We start from the raw sequence: 18,956 nt of genomic DNA on the forward strand, positions 1-18,956 counted from the left end.
GTATTACCAATACCACCCAGCTTGTTTTAGTAAGTTCCATTACACTGAATTTTTGAAGACCCAACAGCAGAAGGGAAATCTTGCATCTTTCTGTTACTTGGCATGGGACAAAATATGGGATCAGAACTTGGTACTGATAAAGACTCAAGAGCAACAACATTAAAAAATATTGTTAAAGTTGCTAGAATATGTAGTTGAAACAACTAAAACTGAATACTCAGAAAGAAAATGTATTGACATAAACTAAAACCTCAAAGTATTTAGAGGCAATAAATAAAAAGGCTATGACTCAACAACTTAGAGAATTTAGAAATAAAATTCATTGGACATATGAAAGAGTGACTAGAAGGTGGATAACATGCAATATCTGAAGTTAGCTTGTTTCATTTACCTCAGAGCTGTCCAACCTTAGGTTTTGATTGAAACAAAAGACAATATATTTTGACTTGCCCTTTTAGTGAGAGCTCTTCCGTAGCTTGGTAGCTCGGCTTTGTTTACTAAAGCATTTATGTAAATGTCTATGTTTGTAGGCAGGCCACATAAATTGCACCGTGGGCCACACGCGGCCTGCAGGCCACATTTTGGACAGCCCTGATTTACCTTATTGTACATGTTAGAACTTAATACTTGAGGTCTGACTCTTCCCATTGCTTTTATCTTTGTTTAAATCAAACTTATTTTGAAGTCACTAGGTAGAAGAAGATAGAGCAAATTTAGAGTTTGATGAAACAGTGACTGAGAAAAACTTGATGCTTTTTCTAATGTTGTTCGGTTGTTTTTCAGTTGTGTCCAACTCTTTGTGATACCATTTGGGGTTTTCTTGGCAAAGATACTGGAGTGGTTTGCAATTTCCTTCTCCAGCTCATTTTCCAGATGAGGAAACTGAGGCAGACAGGGTTAAGTGACATAAGGGTCACACAGCTAAGTGTCTGAGGCCAGATTTGAACTCAGGAAGATGAGTCTTCCTGCCGCCAGGGCCAGCCCTCTATCCACTGTGCCACCTAGCTGCCCATAGTCAACTTGAAAAAAAAACCCGTAAAAATTCAAATGTACTATAACAGGATACTAGGATAGCAGATTCCATAGGAGGTTAAAAACAACAACTCTGTACCACAGGAGAAGCCGTAGGATGTAGTGGACAGAATTCTGGGCTTAAACACAGCCTCTTATGCTTACTGATTCTGTGATCTCTTTGTGTTTCAGGCTATACCCTAGGATTTATCTTATAAAACTGATCTGTGTTGGTGGAGGGAAATCAGCCTGTGTACCACAGAGCATATTCCAGGTTAACTAGAATCAATCAATCAGTCAGTAAAATGTATTAAGTACCTACAAGTCAATAGTCAATAATAAATATCAGGAATAAATGTTTATTGACTATCAAATGAGAGCATATTCTGGGTCAAATTCAAACAATCAACAACAATTATTAAGCCCCTACTATGTACCAGGCACTGTGTTATATACTAGGGATCCAAAGACAAAGGGATAAACAGACCCTATTTACTTTCTGTAAATTAGATGGATCAGTTCTAGCCAAATTATTTGAGGCAGTCAACCCTACTTAGGCATCACCAGCTGACCTCCTGTAGCCCCTAACTTTTCGAATGTGCAGTTTTGAATTGGGTTTGGGGTTGAGCCCTACGGATTTTCCCTATTTCCTAGCATCCTACTGCTGTGGAGTTTAGTTTTGGCCTGGATTGGCTCTGTAGATTGGGAGAACCTCTACGGAAGTTGAGTACTTGCTGGGTGTCTATTGTATCCTCTCTTTCAAATGTGTCAACCAGTTATTTATTGTATCTAACAAATTGTATTAAGTGCTATGGAGTAAAAAAAAATTAATTCATTGTATCTGTGTCCATGAGGCATTTGCCATTCTCTTTAATATTTGACCTGGCAGAAGTTTTAAGTGGGTAGGTTTAATCCCTAGTGTGACTAACTTGTTTGACTAAAGAAAGATATCCACCCAGTATAATGGAGTATGATTCAGAGAAGGGTATGTGAATTTATATACATAGCCTGCAACGATATTGCCAAATGTTTGTTGCAGTAAGGAACCATTAAAAAAACATTTGTGTGGGTGCTTCTTTACCAAAAGTGGATTTTGTCTCTGAAGCTAGTTAAAAGATGTTTGTCCTCTCTCATCTAGAATTTTTAAAAGTGTTTCCACTAGCCAGCCTGGGAATAATTGTAAAAAATTTGGCCATCTAAATCATCTCTTGAACTTTTGCAGCTAAAGTGAATATTTGGGACCTCAGGATGTTACAAAATAAAATGGATATTTCCCATTGTGTGTATATGATCTTTATCTGTATCTACAGCTATATATATATATATATATATATATATATATATATATTTTTAAAACTCTAATTTTTACCAGTTTAGACACAGCTATACTTTAACCACTTGTTTCCATAAACTTTTGAAAAGAAAACATTTGAATTTCTTCCTCCTAGACTGTGAGCAGGGGCTATACCCCCAAGAAACCTGGCTGAATTGTTAGTTTGCAAAAACATCCCTAAGTAATATTGACTTCATATTTCTGTTGTTTTCTCTGAAAGCCTGTAACAACTGCCTTTCTAAACCTTTGCTAAAGAAATATTTACATGTTTTGGCTTTTATTTTACTGAGTAATGTCATAGTTTGCATTCCTGTATTTCTGGTAAAAGTAAGAATGTTGTAACATTTTAGAGGTAGGCTGGGCCATAGGAAAAAAAATATTGGATCTCAAGGAACAGACATTTGAAATCCTCAATGCAGTAGGTTTACTTCCCTATAGATACAGGTGGTTTATTTCTTATTAGGTTCATATGGATCTACTGTCTGAGTTCTTAACATGCTGTTATAATTTCACATACTTCATATTGCTTCACTTATTTTCATTTTATTGACAGATTGCATGCATAGTTTGTATTAATCATCACTGCAAGAGTACTCCCAAAGGGATCATTAAAGTATCCCAAACTACCAAAACAGGACCTATTTCTCCAAATTTGTTTCCTGTATCCTATAGCAAAATGATTTTCTCATTTAGTTTGTTAATCTCTTTTTTTCCCCAATGAAAGTATGAAATTTATGTGTTTTTTTGTTTTAGACCAAATGTGTGTGGATCACGTTACAACGCTTACTGTTGCCCTGGATGGAAAACCTTACCTGGTGGAAATCAGTGCATTGTCCGTAAGTTCATATCAAAATTTTCATTTAAGTTTTCCAGGTGTTATTGTTTTGGCATGCATTGTTTTTAGTATTTGGTATAAGTCAGCTATATGGCATTAAGGAATTGACTGCAAAGCCTGCCATAGGTAGAATTTGACTCCATTTTAGGAAATGTATTAAAACTTTCCAAACTCTAGAAGGGGTTCTTAACTTGGAATCCATTAACTGATTTTAAAAAAATATAATGATAACTATTCCAATGTATTTGGTTTCCTTTGTTATCCTATATATTTTATTTTGTGCATTTAAAAACTTTATTCTGAGAAGAGGTCCATAGGCTTCACCAGACTGCCAGAGAAAGGAGCACATCTCTCTCTCCATCTCTCTCTGTGTCTTTCTCCTTTTCCTCTCTCCCACTTTCCCTCCCTCTCTTCCTGTCCTTCTCCCTCTCTTTCCCCCTCCTTCCTTACCTCTCTCTCTCTCTCTCTCTCTGTCTTTCTCTCTCTCTCTCTCTCTCTCTCTGTCTCTCTCTGTCTCTCTGTCTCTCTCTCTCTCTCTCTCTCTCTCCCCCTCTCTCTTTCTCTCTCTCTTTTTCTCTCTCTGTCTCCCCCCCCCTCCCTCCCCACATACACCCTCCCAGGGTTATATCTGTTCTAGGGTATAACTTAATTTTGTCTTTACTTTTAGAATTTTCCAAGGGGCATAAAGGAAATAAGAAGATCCATGGGTATATTTGCATAATAGTTGTATATGCTTTGCATACCTGTAAAAATTGATTATAAGCGTTTTTTTTCCAGGGGAGAAATGCCATTATTGTTTCTCTTAGGATCTTTCCTGAATTTTTCTTTTCCAGTTACTAACCTATCTAATTCCCTTATGATATAACTGTATGTTTGTTCATGGAGCTTAGGGGAAGGGAGTCACATTAATATAGTAAAAGTAAAGCAGTAATCAGACAAACACAGTGGGAAGAATGAGAGATAATGTCAGTAGGACTAATGACTTCTCTGATTGAGGAGCCATGGAATAGTTCCAAGTTGGCTATAATTCCTTTTTTAAAATAGCATTTTAAATGAGAAACCTATATAACTATATAGCTATAAACTATATATAGTTATGAATCATGGAATTTTAGAGCTGGAAGGAATCTAAGACTTCATCTAATTCAGCAGTTCTTAACCTAAGGTCCACAAAGCTCTAAGGGATCCCATATATAGATTTCAGGGTATCTATGAACTTTGATAGAAAAAAAAATACATCTTTATCTTCACTAAACCCTAACTAGAATTTAACATTTCCTTTAATCATTTAAAAACATTGCTCTGAAATGGGGTTAGTAGGTTTCACCAGACTTTCAAAGGGGTTCATGATCTAAAAAGGTTAAGAATCCCTGGTCTAGTTCAAACCTCTCATGTTACCATTATGATTAAATATTTAGAGCAAGACATTGATTTACAAATGGAAAAATGTCTCAATAAATCTTACCCTGAGTTACATATTTCTCAGAGTTCTTGATTATCAAGAAAATATTTTTTTTGTTTGATAAGCTCAAGCCAATTTTAGTATACACAATAGTTTGTATCATGTTGATATAGGTCCCTTGTTGTGCAAAAACATGCATAGTATTATTTTAGTGTGTTTAAATAAGTATTTTAGGCATGTCTGTAATCACTCATCATAATTACCGTATTATAATTATGCGATCATCATAATTCTGACATCCACTGTGTGCCTCTTGATTTTTTATATATTTTCCATTAAGAATGTTATTTGAGCCTTATCTTCCCAGAGCTTCTTCCTACCAAAATGCTTTAGGGTTTTATGAGAAGGATCATTCCTGTAGCAGATACACTCTAACACAGTGATGGAATTAGTCTTGCTTAGACTTCATTTTGAAGGTGAATTTGCTCATTTAAGGCATGAGCATATGGTATATGACACAGAAGCAATAATGGACTAAAAGGTCTGTTGGGAGGTCAAAAAATTCATTCATTTCTACAAAGTGAACAGTTTTCTCACTGCCCTGGCCTACCCATAGGCTCAGTCTTTGTCACAGTTGATTCCAAGAATCTCCATCATTGATAAGGGAGCTCAGGGGAGAAGCTGTAGTATAGAGAAAAGAATTGGAGTGCTGGAGAGAACCTTAGAAATTATCTTGTTCAAAACTCTTGAGGAAATTGAATCTCAGAAGAGTTGGGGCTTGCTCAAGTTCATACAGCTAGAAAGTGGCACAGCTGGCCAAGCACCCAGGTCTACTAAATATTGGCTAGTTGTTGTTTTTCATTATACTCAGTTATATCTTCATTGCTTTCAATTAATTTATTAATGGACCATTGGCTTTATTTGTAGCAATTTGTCGGCATTCCTGTGGAGATGGATTTTGTTCAAGGCCAAACATGTGTACTTGCCCAACTGGACAGATAGCTCCTTCCTGTGGCTCAAGATCAAGTAAGTTTTATGCACATGATAGGATATGATATAAAATGATACAATAATTCCTTTATGTGGCTTAGCTTCCATATTAGCTTTTGGCTTTTCGTCTGCCTGCTTTATTTTTTCTCTCATTTGAACAGTCAGTTTTTCTGTTTTCCTTATACACTTGGAACTGCTTTTTTATCTGCCCTACCCGGCACTTTTGGCATAAGTGTATAAGGCAGCCCCCACTAGGAGGCTGGGGTTCAAGATCAAATTATTTAAAGATAATAAAAATGTATCTGGAGACAATAAAGACTCCAGTTCATAGTAGGAATATAAAATAGGGAATAATTCAAGCAATTTTGGGGGTAATTTGCAGGGAAGTACCAGACAATACAGCTTTTTGCTGCTGTCCCTCCACTTAATTTTTCGTTCCAAATGAACACCACCATCGTGTGCACTTTTCTCCTTACTTTCTCTCTTTAGATTTCCCAAAGCAGGGTGATAGAAGAAGAGGAAAGGGGAGAGGAAGGGAAGGGAGGGGAGTGAATCAGGGAGAAGGAGATAACTTCCTAGCTGGTGCTGGGAAAGACAGGAAGTTTACAGCTATACAATCAGCCCATAATTAGCTCTTTCCTACTGCTAGAAACAAGGCAAGGACTGTAATTGCCATTTTCCTCTAATATACTCACCCCATGGGCTGCCTTTTAGTGACTTTTTTCCATTTTTAAAATAACTCTTGATGTTACTTGGGTTGGAAAGAGAAGCTAGGAAAAGAAGATAGATTCTTTTTTTTTTTTCCAAACTATCGCAGCTGAAGTCTAGAGTGAGTTCTTCAAATATATTAGATTCCTTGATGAGTGTGTGATCTCACTGATGTGGATATATCATCTAAGAGAATACAACACAATTCATCCACATCTTCTTATGTGACTTTTTATCCATATATCTTCCCATAAATTCTCCACAGGAGTCCACCCAGCATAGGAGGTCCTTACTCTAGAGTGGGGAAGGGGTTTGGTGAACTTATAATAGCCACAGAGCCAAATCCTGCCCCTCCAACCTCCTGCCTCCCTGATTTTGTTATGTCTTCAAGTTAAAAATGGCTTTTACATTTCTAATCATAATAAAACTTCATTTTAAAATGTAAAAACCATTTTTAACTTAAAGGCCATATAAAAACTGATGCTACATAGTTTTCTAACCATTGCTCTAGATCTCCTGACTCTGTATATATACTTGTGTGGGAAGACGTGGATACATGTGGACCTCTTGCTTCATTATCAGGCCTTTTTTCAGTTATACATCTCTCTAATGGTATCCTTTTATAGCACATATCCCATCTGATTCTCTAGTGATAGGTTGCATTTTCTTCATACATCTCTCTGTTGCCATTTGGATGGCCTTGAATTTTTCTTCTTACTTTTTATATGAATTTTTTTTAGAAAGAATGATCCTAACATGAACTTTACTTGAATGTCAGTGGAATGATTTTGAATATCTCTGCTATAAGGAAATTTATTAAGAAAAAAAGCCTTCCATTCATTCAACAAATATTTATTGGATATTTAGTATGTGTAAGGCATCAATTCAAGCTTCTCTAGAAAGCTTTAAAAAAAAGATTTGGAATATCCAAATTATACTCAAAATCCCTCTGAATGCTAAGAAGATAACAAAATTGTTAATTAAATATTAAATGCATTGTGAATGTGGCTGGAATGTTAGTTTTAGAAAGGTCACATTTATAATTCATACAATTACATTAATGTGTTGTATAATGGTCTTCAGTGTATAAAATGTAATCAATTATATATTTATGTTCATTTTATAGGACTTGGAGCATTTTAAGTTATTATACATGTTATATATATATTAAACATGTAATTTACTTTTTGTATATCATGAAATTAATTTCTTTGCTTTTTGATATTTAATTGGCTATGGCTGTAATTTCTTTGATGCTAAGGTGTTAGTGAGAAACCCAATCCTTAATTATAACATTGTTCCTATGGGAAAGTATGACCCTTTTTTACAGTATGGTTTCTAGAAATACGTGGTGACATAAATTTGTGGAGACTACTTGTATTAATGAAGAAACTACGGCATAGGTAGACATCACTCCTTATGGTCAGAACTTCGCTCTAATTGAGATTAATTAAAATAATAGTGATTGCTAACCTTTGTAAATGTATTATCTCATTTGATCCTCATGTCAAATCTGTGAATTGGTGCCCTTATAATTCCCATTTTACAGTTGAGGAAACTCTAGCTTAAGTGACTTGCCCAGGGTCTTACAGCTAATTTCTGTAGGTAAGATTTGAACTCAGATCTTTCTGATTCCAAGTCCATCACTCTACATACTGTGCCACCTAGACTTCTTAACACAGAACAACTTAGAAATCAGTTACAACTAATTATAAGTTGAACGAGAATCCCATCTGGAGGATAAAGTCATCTAGTGTCCTGCCCTGTGTACAATATTTATGAATAATATACTCTCAGAAGAACAGATTCATCACCTGCTATAAAAACCAGTATCCTTTTAACATTTAATATTTTCCTCATTATACCATATGGCAAGGAATATTAAAACAAAACTATACAAAAGAAATGAAAAATTACAGAAAAGTCAAAAGGTGAGTGGTGGGCACAAGCAGGCTGTAGCACATCACAAATGAAGTTGTAGCATGAAATTGATCAATCAGTAATTGATCAATTAGTAATTATTTATTAAACTCCTACCATGTGTGAGACATTGTGCTAGGTATTGGGGACATAGGTATAAAGAATGAAACGATCTCCAGTCACATTGAGTTTACATTTTAATTGAAGGAGACGACAAGTACATATACAAATATAAACAGTGTAAGTATAAAGATAGGGGAAACTAATTTATGGAGATGCATAGCAACAGACGCATGGAGACTGGGAATGCAGCATCATGAATGAGGAAGAAAGAGAAGGCCAGGTTGGCTTAGTCACAGAGTATGGGAGGGAAAATAATGTACCAGAAGCTGAAAAGATAGGTTGGGGCTAGGATCTACATGGCTTTAAAAACTAAACCGATTTATATTTTATTCTCAACGCAATAGGAAGCCACTGGAGTTGGTTGAGGAGGGGAGTCACATGGTCAGATCTGTGCTTAAGGAAAATTACTTTGGCAGCAGTGTGTAAGATGGACTGGAGTGGTGAGAGACTTGAGGCTGGGAGGCCAATTAAGAAACTGTTGCAATAATGTAGGTGAGAGGTGATGGATGCCTGAACTAAGATGGTAACTTTGTAAGTAGAGAGAAAGGGTAGGGTGTGAGAGATGTGAATATCAGCCTCGATTCCTCTATTGGTTGGTTTTACTTGACTGATTTCTTTGTTACAAGGAAGGCTCTTTTAGGGGTGTGGGAGAATTTGTAGAAATGGATGTGATGTAAAAACAAAAAATATGAACAAAATTTTTTAAAAAGTAGTATTACAAACCATCAAGGCTATATATGAAAAGAAGAACCAGTTACATGATACCAAATGAGACAAAACAGATAGCTAGCCTGGGTGGTACTCAGTATTCTCCCAAATTGAAGAGAATAAGAAGATTCCCACAATGATATGTATAACTTTTGTAGAAGATTTATGGAAAAATATGACTAAGGCTTATAGAGGATGAAAATGTGTGGATCATGTGTGGTCTGTCTACAGGAAAAGAATACCAGCACTAGTGAAATCATGCTATCCTTCAAAGTATCAAGGGTGGCAGAACTGAAGAGTCAAGGAGGTCAGCTGATATGGTTTTAAGGATCATTGTAGAACATACCCAATTCTAGCAGGCAGCCTTGAGGCTGCTGAGAAGTTGAGATGCTTGGGAAAGAAAGATATTCAGAAAGATGTTCAGAGAAGGATCTTAAGAGGCCCTTAGACAGGAACAACTTCTTAGATGATAATAATAGCATCCTCTTGTATCAATGAGGCTTTACATTAGAAAGAGATCCCAGTAAATCTCAGTGAATCAGTGAAGAGTGGCAAGCTTATACAGATGCTTGATTTTTGAAAATGATACACGAGAGCCTCGTGCTGACTTTCCTGCCAAGGCAAAAGACTTATGGGCGCTTGAAGATAGATTATTAATAAGAACAGAGAAGGAGCCAGTATTCTTGGTACATGGAGGATAGTTGTGAATTAGGGAAAGATACATTTGGGAGATTCTATAGGTCAGATTTAGGTTCTGAAAGCCATGAATTCATCCAAACTCTTCCTGAATTTATTTTTATTTTCAGCCTTTACCATCTCCAGAGGGTAAACTATCCCACAAGAAGTTATATAAAATCATGCTTCCTTTTATTAGTATTATATGCCTTTTCTGGGTTTCAAGAAATATCTCTTAATATTCTGGGCTTTGCCAAACCTCTTTTCACCCTGTCCTCATGTCTCACTATTTTATAAACTTTTATCACTTTCAATTTGATTGGATTTAAATCAATAAGACCTTTGAGTACTTCTCTATTCCTAGCTCTGTGCCAGGAACCATGGAGATTTAAATAGGAGTAGAAGATGTGGTTCCTACCCTTGAGGCAAATGGAGAGTAATTCTATACTTGTAAGTGGAAGATAGCATGGTGAAAATTTTAGAGGGAATCTGGAGTTTAGGGAGTTCCTTGTGGGCTGGGGTTAATCAGGAAAAGCTTTAAAGAAAAGGTCAGTCTTGATCTGAGCCTGCAGGGTTTAGATTGGCAGAAAGGAATGGGTAGTATAACCCCTTCTCAGTCTTGGATGAAGGCAGGCTGGGGAGTCCACATTTTAAAATTCTATCCTCATGAATAAATAAGACTTTTCCTCCTTGAGGTCGTTTAAATTGTCCATTTCTCTGGACCCTTTCCACTTCTGTTTTTTCTTTTTTTTTCTTTTTAAGATGCTTTGGATAGCACAGAACATTTATATGAATTCATCCTAACTGGAACTTGTCTCCTCTCATTTGGTCCCCCAAGTGTCTTGTCCAAATGAAAATGGTTTTTATCCTGTAGTGACTTCTGCCCCTGGAGAACTGTTGTCTCAGGTGTTCAGTGGAGCCATGTAGTAACTTAGTCTAGCTGTTTAATTTGTCTGTCTGTGGTTTTCCTAGGGCTTACATTAAACTCAACATGCCAGGAACACACATGCTTATTTGCAAATTGCTCCTAATGTTCCTTCAGCCAGCTCTGTGCCTGCCAAGCTAATGGCAGGTCTCGGGTCCTTAGAATTATTCCAGGTTTGATGCAGCCCAAAGAAAGCCTTTACTTGAACTACAGACACACAAATAGTACCCTTGCATTTCTGTTCTTCCCTGAGTTGGTTCACTCCTTTCGAACTTTGTTCTCCTTAAGCCTTTTATACAGAGTAGGAATATGATGGAGTGAATGGAGATCTGGCCTTGAAGATTGGAAGCCCCAGATTTAAGTTGTGCCTCTGACACATTCTGGCTGTGTGTCCTTGGGCAAGTCACTCTGGATTCTCTTGCAACTCTAAGACTCAGTTGTAGAGTAGGTAACAACAACTGATTTGCATATTGGTAGAGCAAGTTTTGTCACTCAGGAGTGAAATCACAGGTCCAGCCCCAGTCCCTCTCCTCCTTAAGCTTAATAGTTTAAGGTTAATGAAGAATTGTTCCTAAAGAAAATTTCTCCCTTTTTTTTTCTTAATGAGGCATTGCTTTTTTTTTCCTTTGTGATGCTGATTTTAGCCTTCCTGAATGAACACAGAACTACATTTGGGTTACAGCAAATTGCTAGCTATATTCTGTATGGGTGACATTATTTTAAAGCCCTTTTAGATTACTTGTCACAGCACTATCCAGAAGCCACCTTACTTTGGACTTAGCTTCTCATGGATTAGGGCAGCCAGTGGTGCAGTGGATAGGGTGCTGAGTCTGCAGTCAGGAAGACTTATTTTTGTGAGTTCAAATCTGGCCTCAGACATTTGCTAGCAGTGTGACCCTAGGCAAATCATGTAACCCTGTTTGCCTCAGTTTCCTCATCTGTAAAGTGAGCTGGTGAAGTAAATGGCAAACCACTCTCGTATCTTTGCCAAGAAAACTCCAAATGGGGTCATCAAACAGTCGGACACGACTTAAACAACCGAAGAGCAACAATCCCATGAATTGGCCACTTAAGACATCCATTACTAGTTATAAGATGGCCTCCCTCCTGATGTTGCCCTACCTAACAGCATCCATTCTTCCCTTTCTTCTCATTGCTACAGACCCTGCTTGTTTCTCACCCAGTCCCCCACCCCCGAAGGCATTTCAGGTTCCAAACAACTGACTTACAAATGAACTTTTGGAACACAACACATTTATAAGTTGGAGACTGTCTGTACATACTGAAGTTTTGATTTCTAACTTTGAATTTTTTGGCATTTTCAGTTTCTGGCAAAACCTTAATGTGAGTCGAGTTTAGGGATGTATTCTGACTTGGAGAATGTGGAGTTCCAATGAAGTAAATAGAATCCTTATATATGAATCCAAACTCAGCCCATGTTTTAGGGTATTAATTTTAGGTCAGCTGTTTCGACAGACTTAGGGCCTGGTTCTATAATTGCTCTGCATCTGGAACTCTAGTTCAAATCAGTGTAAATTTAGGGTGTGGATCAATTGCAGGAGTGTGTCCAAAATGAAATCAAATCACACATATTCTTTTTAACTGTTTCCTACTTCTGCTAGGAACCTGGTTGCCCACTTTCTACATTGTCTGGTATAGCTTCTTTGCTCCCTCATGAAAAGCCAGAGAGACCTCACTCTTTGTTAAGCAAGAGAAAACACTGAAATTGAAATGTTGGCTTTCCACAGTTCCAAGTCTTGAAGCCAGTCCAAAACCTCCAGTTACAATTGTATATGTAACAAAGTGGGTAACTAAGATCTTATACTGTATTGGTGAACTTGCTGTATGGTGCCAGGGGACAGAGTTCATTGATTCGTATGGATCATTGGAATAATAGTTACTTCATGTCACACAAGACTTAGTAGTTTTATTTTTTAAGAGAATAAAGTAGTATTTTCTCTACAAAAGAAGTAAAGAATATCATGGAAACTTTGCTGGTAAGCTAGAATTACATTTAAAGGTAACTTATTCTCAAGAAAAAGAGAATGAATCTATTCTGTCTTCAACTTGAACAAATAATGTAAAAATCACTATTTAACTACTGTTAGCCTTTTTATCTCAAAGTAGTTAAATGGCTTTGGTGCTCATGTGGGAATGGAAATTAGCTCTTGGCATGACTTACTTTAATTGAAATCAGTTTGTGGTTTTAAGTTCCTATGCTGCTTGACAGATGACATCATTTCCTATGCTTTTCCTAATCCCCTCTGTTTTTCTAAGATTGTATGAAGCTAAGTTTAACTACAAATTTAAAGTAACTATACACCTTTTCCTGACCTACTTAGGATAGTGTCCAACCTTTTTCACCAAATCATTATTCTCGTATACTTGTACACATTTTCATAGTTAAAAGATATTTTAGGTTGAGGAATGTTAATATAATCTTAGCAGCCTAAATTCAATAATATGTTTAAATCACTTTCCCAGGGGGTTTGAGCTCCACAACAGTCTAATGAAAAAAAGGAATTAGTAGTTTACTTTATACATGGAGAAACTGAGGTATAAAATGATTCAATAGCTCCTATTATGACTTAGGATCATGTCCACACTCAGGGTGCAACTCAAGATTTCTTAGACTGTGTCTTTCAGCAAATCTTTGACTTCAACCTCAAATAGTTGATGGAATTAAAATACAACAATAGGCAGATTATTTTAAAACCAACTAAAAAATCTTCAGAGTTTAAGATGACAGATCATTTCTTAAGTTCTATGTTATTTGTTCAACTGTTTTTGTGCTAGGGAATGTGCATTTCCTTGAGGAGCCAGTAGACTGGTTTATTTTCTCTTAAAGCTTGTAGCCTTTTCTTGACCCCCTCCCCCAATTTATATGTCAATCAATCAATCAACAAGCATTTATTAAGTACCTATTATGTGCCAGACATTGGGATTGGGAATACAAAGATACAATAATGTCCTTACTCTCAAGAATCTGGCATTATATACAGATAGCATGTCTCTAGGTATATGCAGTCAGTCAGTGAACCATTTATTAAGCACTCACTGTGGGTCAGGGATTATAGAATGAGCATATACACAATAAATCCAAGGTAGTTGGGGTGAGAAGGTAGTAGTAGTTTGGGGGATAAAGGGAGCTGATGTGTAGAATGCAATCCTTGAGTTTCATTGTGAAGGAAGTGAAGGGAGAGCTTATGTAAGGCAGAGGTGAGGAAGGAGTACATTCCAGTCATGGGGGGGTGTCAGCCAATGCAAAAAGACATAGAGTGCCAGGTTTGAAGACAGAAGGAGAGCCAGCTTGGCTAGATCATAATGTGCAGGAGGGAGAATAATGTATAATGTATAATGAGGAGTGGAGGATAATTCTTAGGTTACAATCCTGAGAGATTGAAAGAATGGTGATGCCCTTGGCAAAAGAGGGAAATTGGGAAGAGGGGTGGATTTGGGGAAAAAGATAATGAGTTCTATTTTGGACCTGTTAGGTTTGAGATGTCTCTGGGCCATCTAGTTAGAAATGTCTAGTAGGTAATTAGTGATATGGGAGTGGAACTCAGGAGAGAGTCTGGGGCTGGATATGTAGATGTGTGAGTGGAGATGAAGAGGGAGCTGAAGAGATCATAGAGACAGAATATAGAAAGAAGAAAAGGGGGATGAGGAGAGAGCCTCGGGGAATATCTACATTTGAAGGTGGGTGGGATATGGATGATATCTAGCCACAGAGACAGAGAAGAAGCAGTCAGACTAGTAGAAGGGATACCAGAAGAATCAGTGTCAGAAAACCCAGAAAGGAAAATTGGAGGAGAAGGTGGTCAACAATAAAGACTGAAAAAAGACCAGCAGATTTGGCACTCTGAGAACTGCTTTACAGTGGTATTGAAAAGTAAGAGCATGTGTTTAGGCATTTTTCTCTTTCTGAGAGAAGGCCTGGAGGAACACCAGGCCCCTTTGCACCTGGTCAGATGTAAGAGTTGCATGGACACATTGAAGTTGTTTGTGTCTACACAGAGTGGATAGAATTCTCCCTTCTTGGTATAAATCTTTTGAAGGCTTTCTTATGCCAATTTGTTCCCTTATCTCTTGAATAACCTACAACTTGGTGAATAGGCAGAAAACCCCGAAGTTTTTTGCTTTTTTTTTTTAAAAGATACTTTGTTAACTAGTACTCGGGATCAATGGATTGTAGATTTTAAGAGTTGGAAGTTACCTCAGAGAAAATATCATTTTACAATTAAGGAAACTGAAGCCCAGATAGGTCACAAAATAGTAAGTAGCGACACCAGGATTTGAACCCTGGTCCTTGGACTCCAAAACTGGCTCTTTCTCCTGTACCACCAACATATCCCTGAAAAGTATTATTATTATTATTATTATTATTATTATTATTACTGTTATTATTGACTTGTAGTGTGACTGAGCAAAATCCCACATTTTCCTATATTGTAACTGCTAAATACAATGCGGTAAAAAGTTTGTATTTGCTGTTCTAATGACAAAAGGCTAGTCTTCACAATTAAGGGTCCAAGTGAAGATTGTCCTGCCACATAAAAGCTGTATGTCTCTTGGGGTAAAGAAGTCTATAAAGTTACATGAAAGACATTTCTCAGTAGTCAGCCTCCTTCAGCAACCTTCCATGTATTATGATATCACCAAAGATATCCCAATCCTGGTGAGACTTCATCTCTGGGAATTTCTTGTTCATTCAGACTATTAAGGTTTTCTGAAGTTATTGTATCAGAGGTATCAGATATTAGCTCGATGTACGAGGGTTAAATCCTCATGCAAGGTATTTGTTTAGGGTCCTGCTTGAAAGGCAGAGATCTTTCATAGGATCATATAGCTAGAGCTAAGGGACCTTAGCTGTCCCACTCTACCATTTGCAGATGAGGAAACAGTCCCAGAATGGGGAAGAAACTTGCCAAGTTCACATAGATAGTAAAATAAATAGCAGCACCAGAATTCAAACTCAGATCTTGGGACTCCCATGTCCATAATTTTTTCCACTGTTCTATGCTGTCCCTCATGTTCTTTTCTCTCATGCTATTTTGTAATGCCTTTTTGCTGCACCTCTTTATAGCATGAGGCTTACATATGTCCTGACTAATTGTATCTCTTCTCTTGAATATCACAATTTTTAGTCTTCATGATTCAATAACACAAAAATATTAATGATAAATATATATAGATCTACAGCATGATTTCCTTGTAACAAATTTGTGGAAAGTAGATAGTACAAACATTACTGCTCTTATTTTATGGAGGAGGAAACAGGCTGAGAGAGTTTGACTCAATTCATTAAAAATAATAACTGACATTTATGTTATGCTGTAAGGTTTGCAAACAGTTTACTTAAATGATCTTTTCTGATCATCACAATAATATTCAGAAGTAGGTGCTATGCATTATATTTCCATTTCACAGATGAAGAAAATGACCATCAGAGAAATTAAATGATCTGCTGATGATCACATTAGTTAGAAAGTTGACAATAGTGGGATCTGAAAACAAATTTTCCTAACTTCAAATACAGTGTGCTGCCTGTCACACTTTAGTCTAAATAAGGTTTGGACCAAGGAACTAGCTTTGAGGGCTTATTGATGCTGATATTAAGCAAGCATTTTTTCCTATAAAAACATTCCTATTTCTCTTTGATTTCTCCAGTCTCTTGGAATTTCTGTTCCGTTTTTATCAAGTGTCTATGTGAGTCTAAAGCTTCTAACTGGTTTTTACATGAATTCTTTGATGGGTCTGTCTTCTTATTAGTACGGGTGCTTCCACCATTGTTGAAAGTCACAACCTATTCACGCTTTCTCACTCTGTGGGATTGTTGTTTCTGCATTTCATTTTGGTTTTGGTTTGTTTTTAAATATGTAGATCTTGCCTAGAAGATCTGCTTCATAATACTCTGGAGACCTTCCCCTGGATCATTTCATGGCTGTCAGTACACTTTGGCCATCCATCCATCTGTTGTTTCTCAAACTTGCTACATGTCTGGCCTGCCTCCCTTTTGGATCCTATTCTAAGCAGTACTTAGTTCCTAAGTAGAAAACTTAGGGCAGCTAGGTGGTGCAGTGGACTGAGTGCTGAATCTGGAGACAGGAAGACATGAGTTCAAGTGTGACCTTACATGCTTAATAGCTAAGGCAAGTCATTTAACCTCCCTCAGCCTCAGTTTCTTCACCTGTAAAATGAGGATAATGGTAGCACTTACCTTCCAGGGCTGTTGTGAGGATGAAATGAGGTGGAAATTGTAAAGCACTTAGTGTGGAGCCTGGCACATAATAAGAGCTACATAAATGTGAGCTATTATTTTTATTTAGTAGGTGATCTTTTCCACCAGTTCTCTCACATAAGTCATCACTAATGATATGTTACCACATATTTACTCATTCCTACCTTGTATCTATCCAATGCCTTTGAGATCATTTGTTGTTGTAATTCTACCGAGATCATAGTGTTCTGTGACCCACTTAACTAGTCAAGCTTTATAAAAAAAATAGCCCTAGCCCTCCTGACTGCTCAAGATGTACTTTTTTGTTACTGCCTATGATCTGTGCTTCAGGAATGACATCTTAGTGGCCAGTTAGCATTCCTTAGGCAGGGACACCACTTAGTGAGTATCAGAGAAACTACTCAGACTATGATTGAATGTACATACTGAGTCTTTATTCCTTAGTCCTTGGGTCCCTAGTGCCCTCTTTGGAAAACTATTCTCAACAGATAAGAATGGATCTTAATTATTTAATAAAAATTAAAAATCTGTTAGAAATGTGAAAGCCATACCTTATCAGTGGAATATGAATCAAACTGTGTTGTATCATCTTTAATATATAACTATATATATATATGAATATAACAAGCATGGGAATACTGACAGATACTCTTTCCTTCTTGAGAAGTTACTTACTGAACATCTTTAATGAGCTACCCAGAGTGCTTAACTAAGTTGAGAAAAATTGCTGCTCTCTTTTTTTTTAAAGTACAACACTGTAACATCCGGTGTATGAATGGAGGTAGCTGTAGCGATGATCATTGTTTGTGCCAGAAAGGATACACAGGAACGCATTGTGGACAACGTAAGTAACCTTACATTTGTGTAATTAAACATATAGTAAGAATCTAGCTTTTTCAAATTAATTAATTAATTAATTTTTAGTTTTCAACGTTCGCTTTTATAAGATTTTGAGTTCTAAAATTTTCTCCCTTCCTTTACTCCCCCCTCCCAAGACAGCATGCAGTCTGATATAGGTTATAAATGTATGATCATATTAAACATATTTCCACATTAATCATGTTATGAAAGAAGAATCGGAACAAAAGAGAAAAACCAGGAGAAAAAAAAGAGAAAATAGTATGCTTTGATCTGCATTCAGACTCTATAGTTCTTTCTCTGGTTGTGGTTAGCATTTTCCATTATGAGTCTCTTGGAATTGTCTTCGATCATTGCATTGCTCAGGAGAGCTAAATATAATAATAAAGTTGGTCATCGCACAATGTTGCTATCACTGTGTACAGTGGTCTCCTGGTTCTGCTCACTTCAGTCTGCATCAGTTCATGAAAGTCTTTCCAGGTTTTTCTGAAATCTGCCTGCTCACCATTTCTTATGGAACAATGGTATTTCATTACATTAATATACCACAACTTGTTCAGCCATTCCCCAATCAATGGGCATCCTCCCAAATTCCAAAGGAATCCAGTTTGCAAGTAGCATTTGGATATGTATGGTTAATAAAATTCATTTTGGGTGTCAATAAGATGTGTTCTAATGGTTTGGGAAATGTTTGTAAAAACCCTGGAGCTTTGGCAAAAAATGACCATTCTAATTGTAGCTTGGCTACTGACTTTCTTTTTAATCTTGGGAAAGTCAGTTAAGTTAGTCAGTAGACATTTATTGAGGGCTACTATGTGTCAGACACTATGGTAATCACTGGGGATGCAAAGAAGGGCAAAAGGGAGTCCCTGCTCTCAAGGAGCTCATGTTCTAGAACATATAAAGCTACATACAGGATAAATTGGAGATAATCAAAGACGGAAGGAACTAGCATTAAGAGAGATTGCAAAAGGCTTCTTATGGAAGGTGGGATTTTAGCTGGAACTGGAAGGAAGCCAGGAGGGATAGAATTACACTTAATTCCAGTGGGCCTCAGTTTCTTCTTCATCTGTAAAATGGATTATTAGATTAGATGATCTTCAAGATTCTTGCAAGCTCTTAAGTTTTTTGCATCTATGGAATTGTTTTCTAGCTTTACTGCTATAATTCAGGCAATGCTAAATTATTAGGCACTTAATTACAGATTCTTTCTTTAATCTTTAAATG

At 36.9% G+C, this 18,956-nt stretch overlaps 1 protein-coding gene across 1 annotated transcript in view; it reads left to right on the top strand.

The window, feature by feature from the left end:
* Positions 1–18,956, top strand: part of FBN1 (fibrillin 1) — a 311,665-nt gene that overhangs the window by 40,556 nt on the left and 252,153 nt on the right. The window contains exons 2-4 of the mRNA XM_036734672.1: positions 3,098–3,180; positions 5,509–5,607; positions 17,620–17,715. Of these exons, the coding sequence (XP_036590567.1) occupies positions 3,098–3,180; positions 5,509–5,607; positions 17,620–17,715 (278 nt within the window). The remainder of the gene's footprint in view (positions 1–3,097; positions 3,181–5,508; positions 5,608–17,619; positions 17,716–18,956) is intronic.

This window comes from Trichosurus vulpecula, chromosome 8, assembly GCF_011100635.1.
Source record: "Trichosurus vulpecula isolate mTriVul1 chromosome 8, mTriVul1.pri, whole genome shotgun sequence".
NCBI classification, from domain to species: Eukaryota; Metazoa; Chordata; class Mammalia; order Diprotodontia; family Phalangeridae; genus Trichosurus; species Trichosurus vulpecula.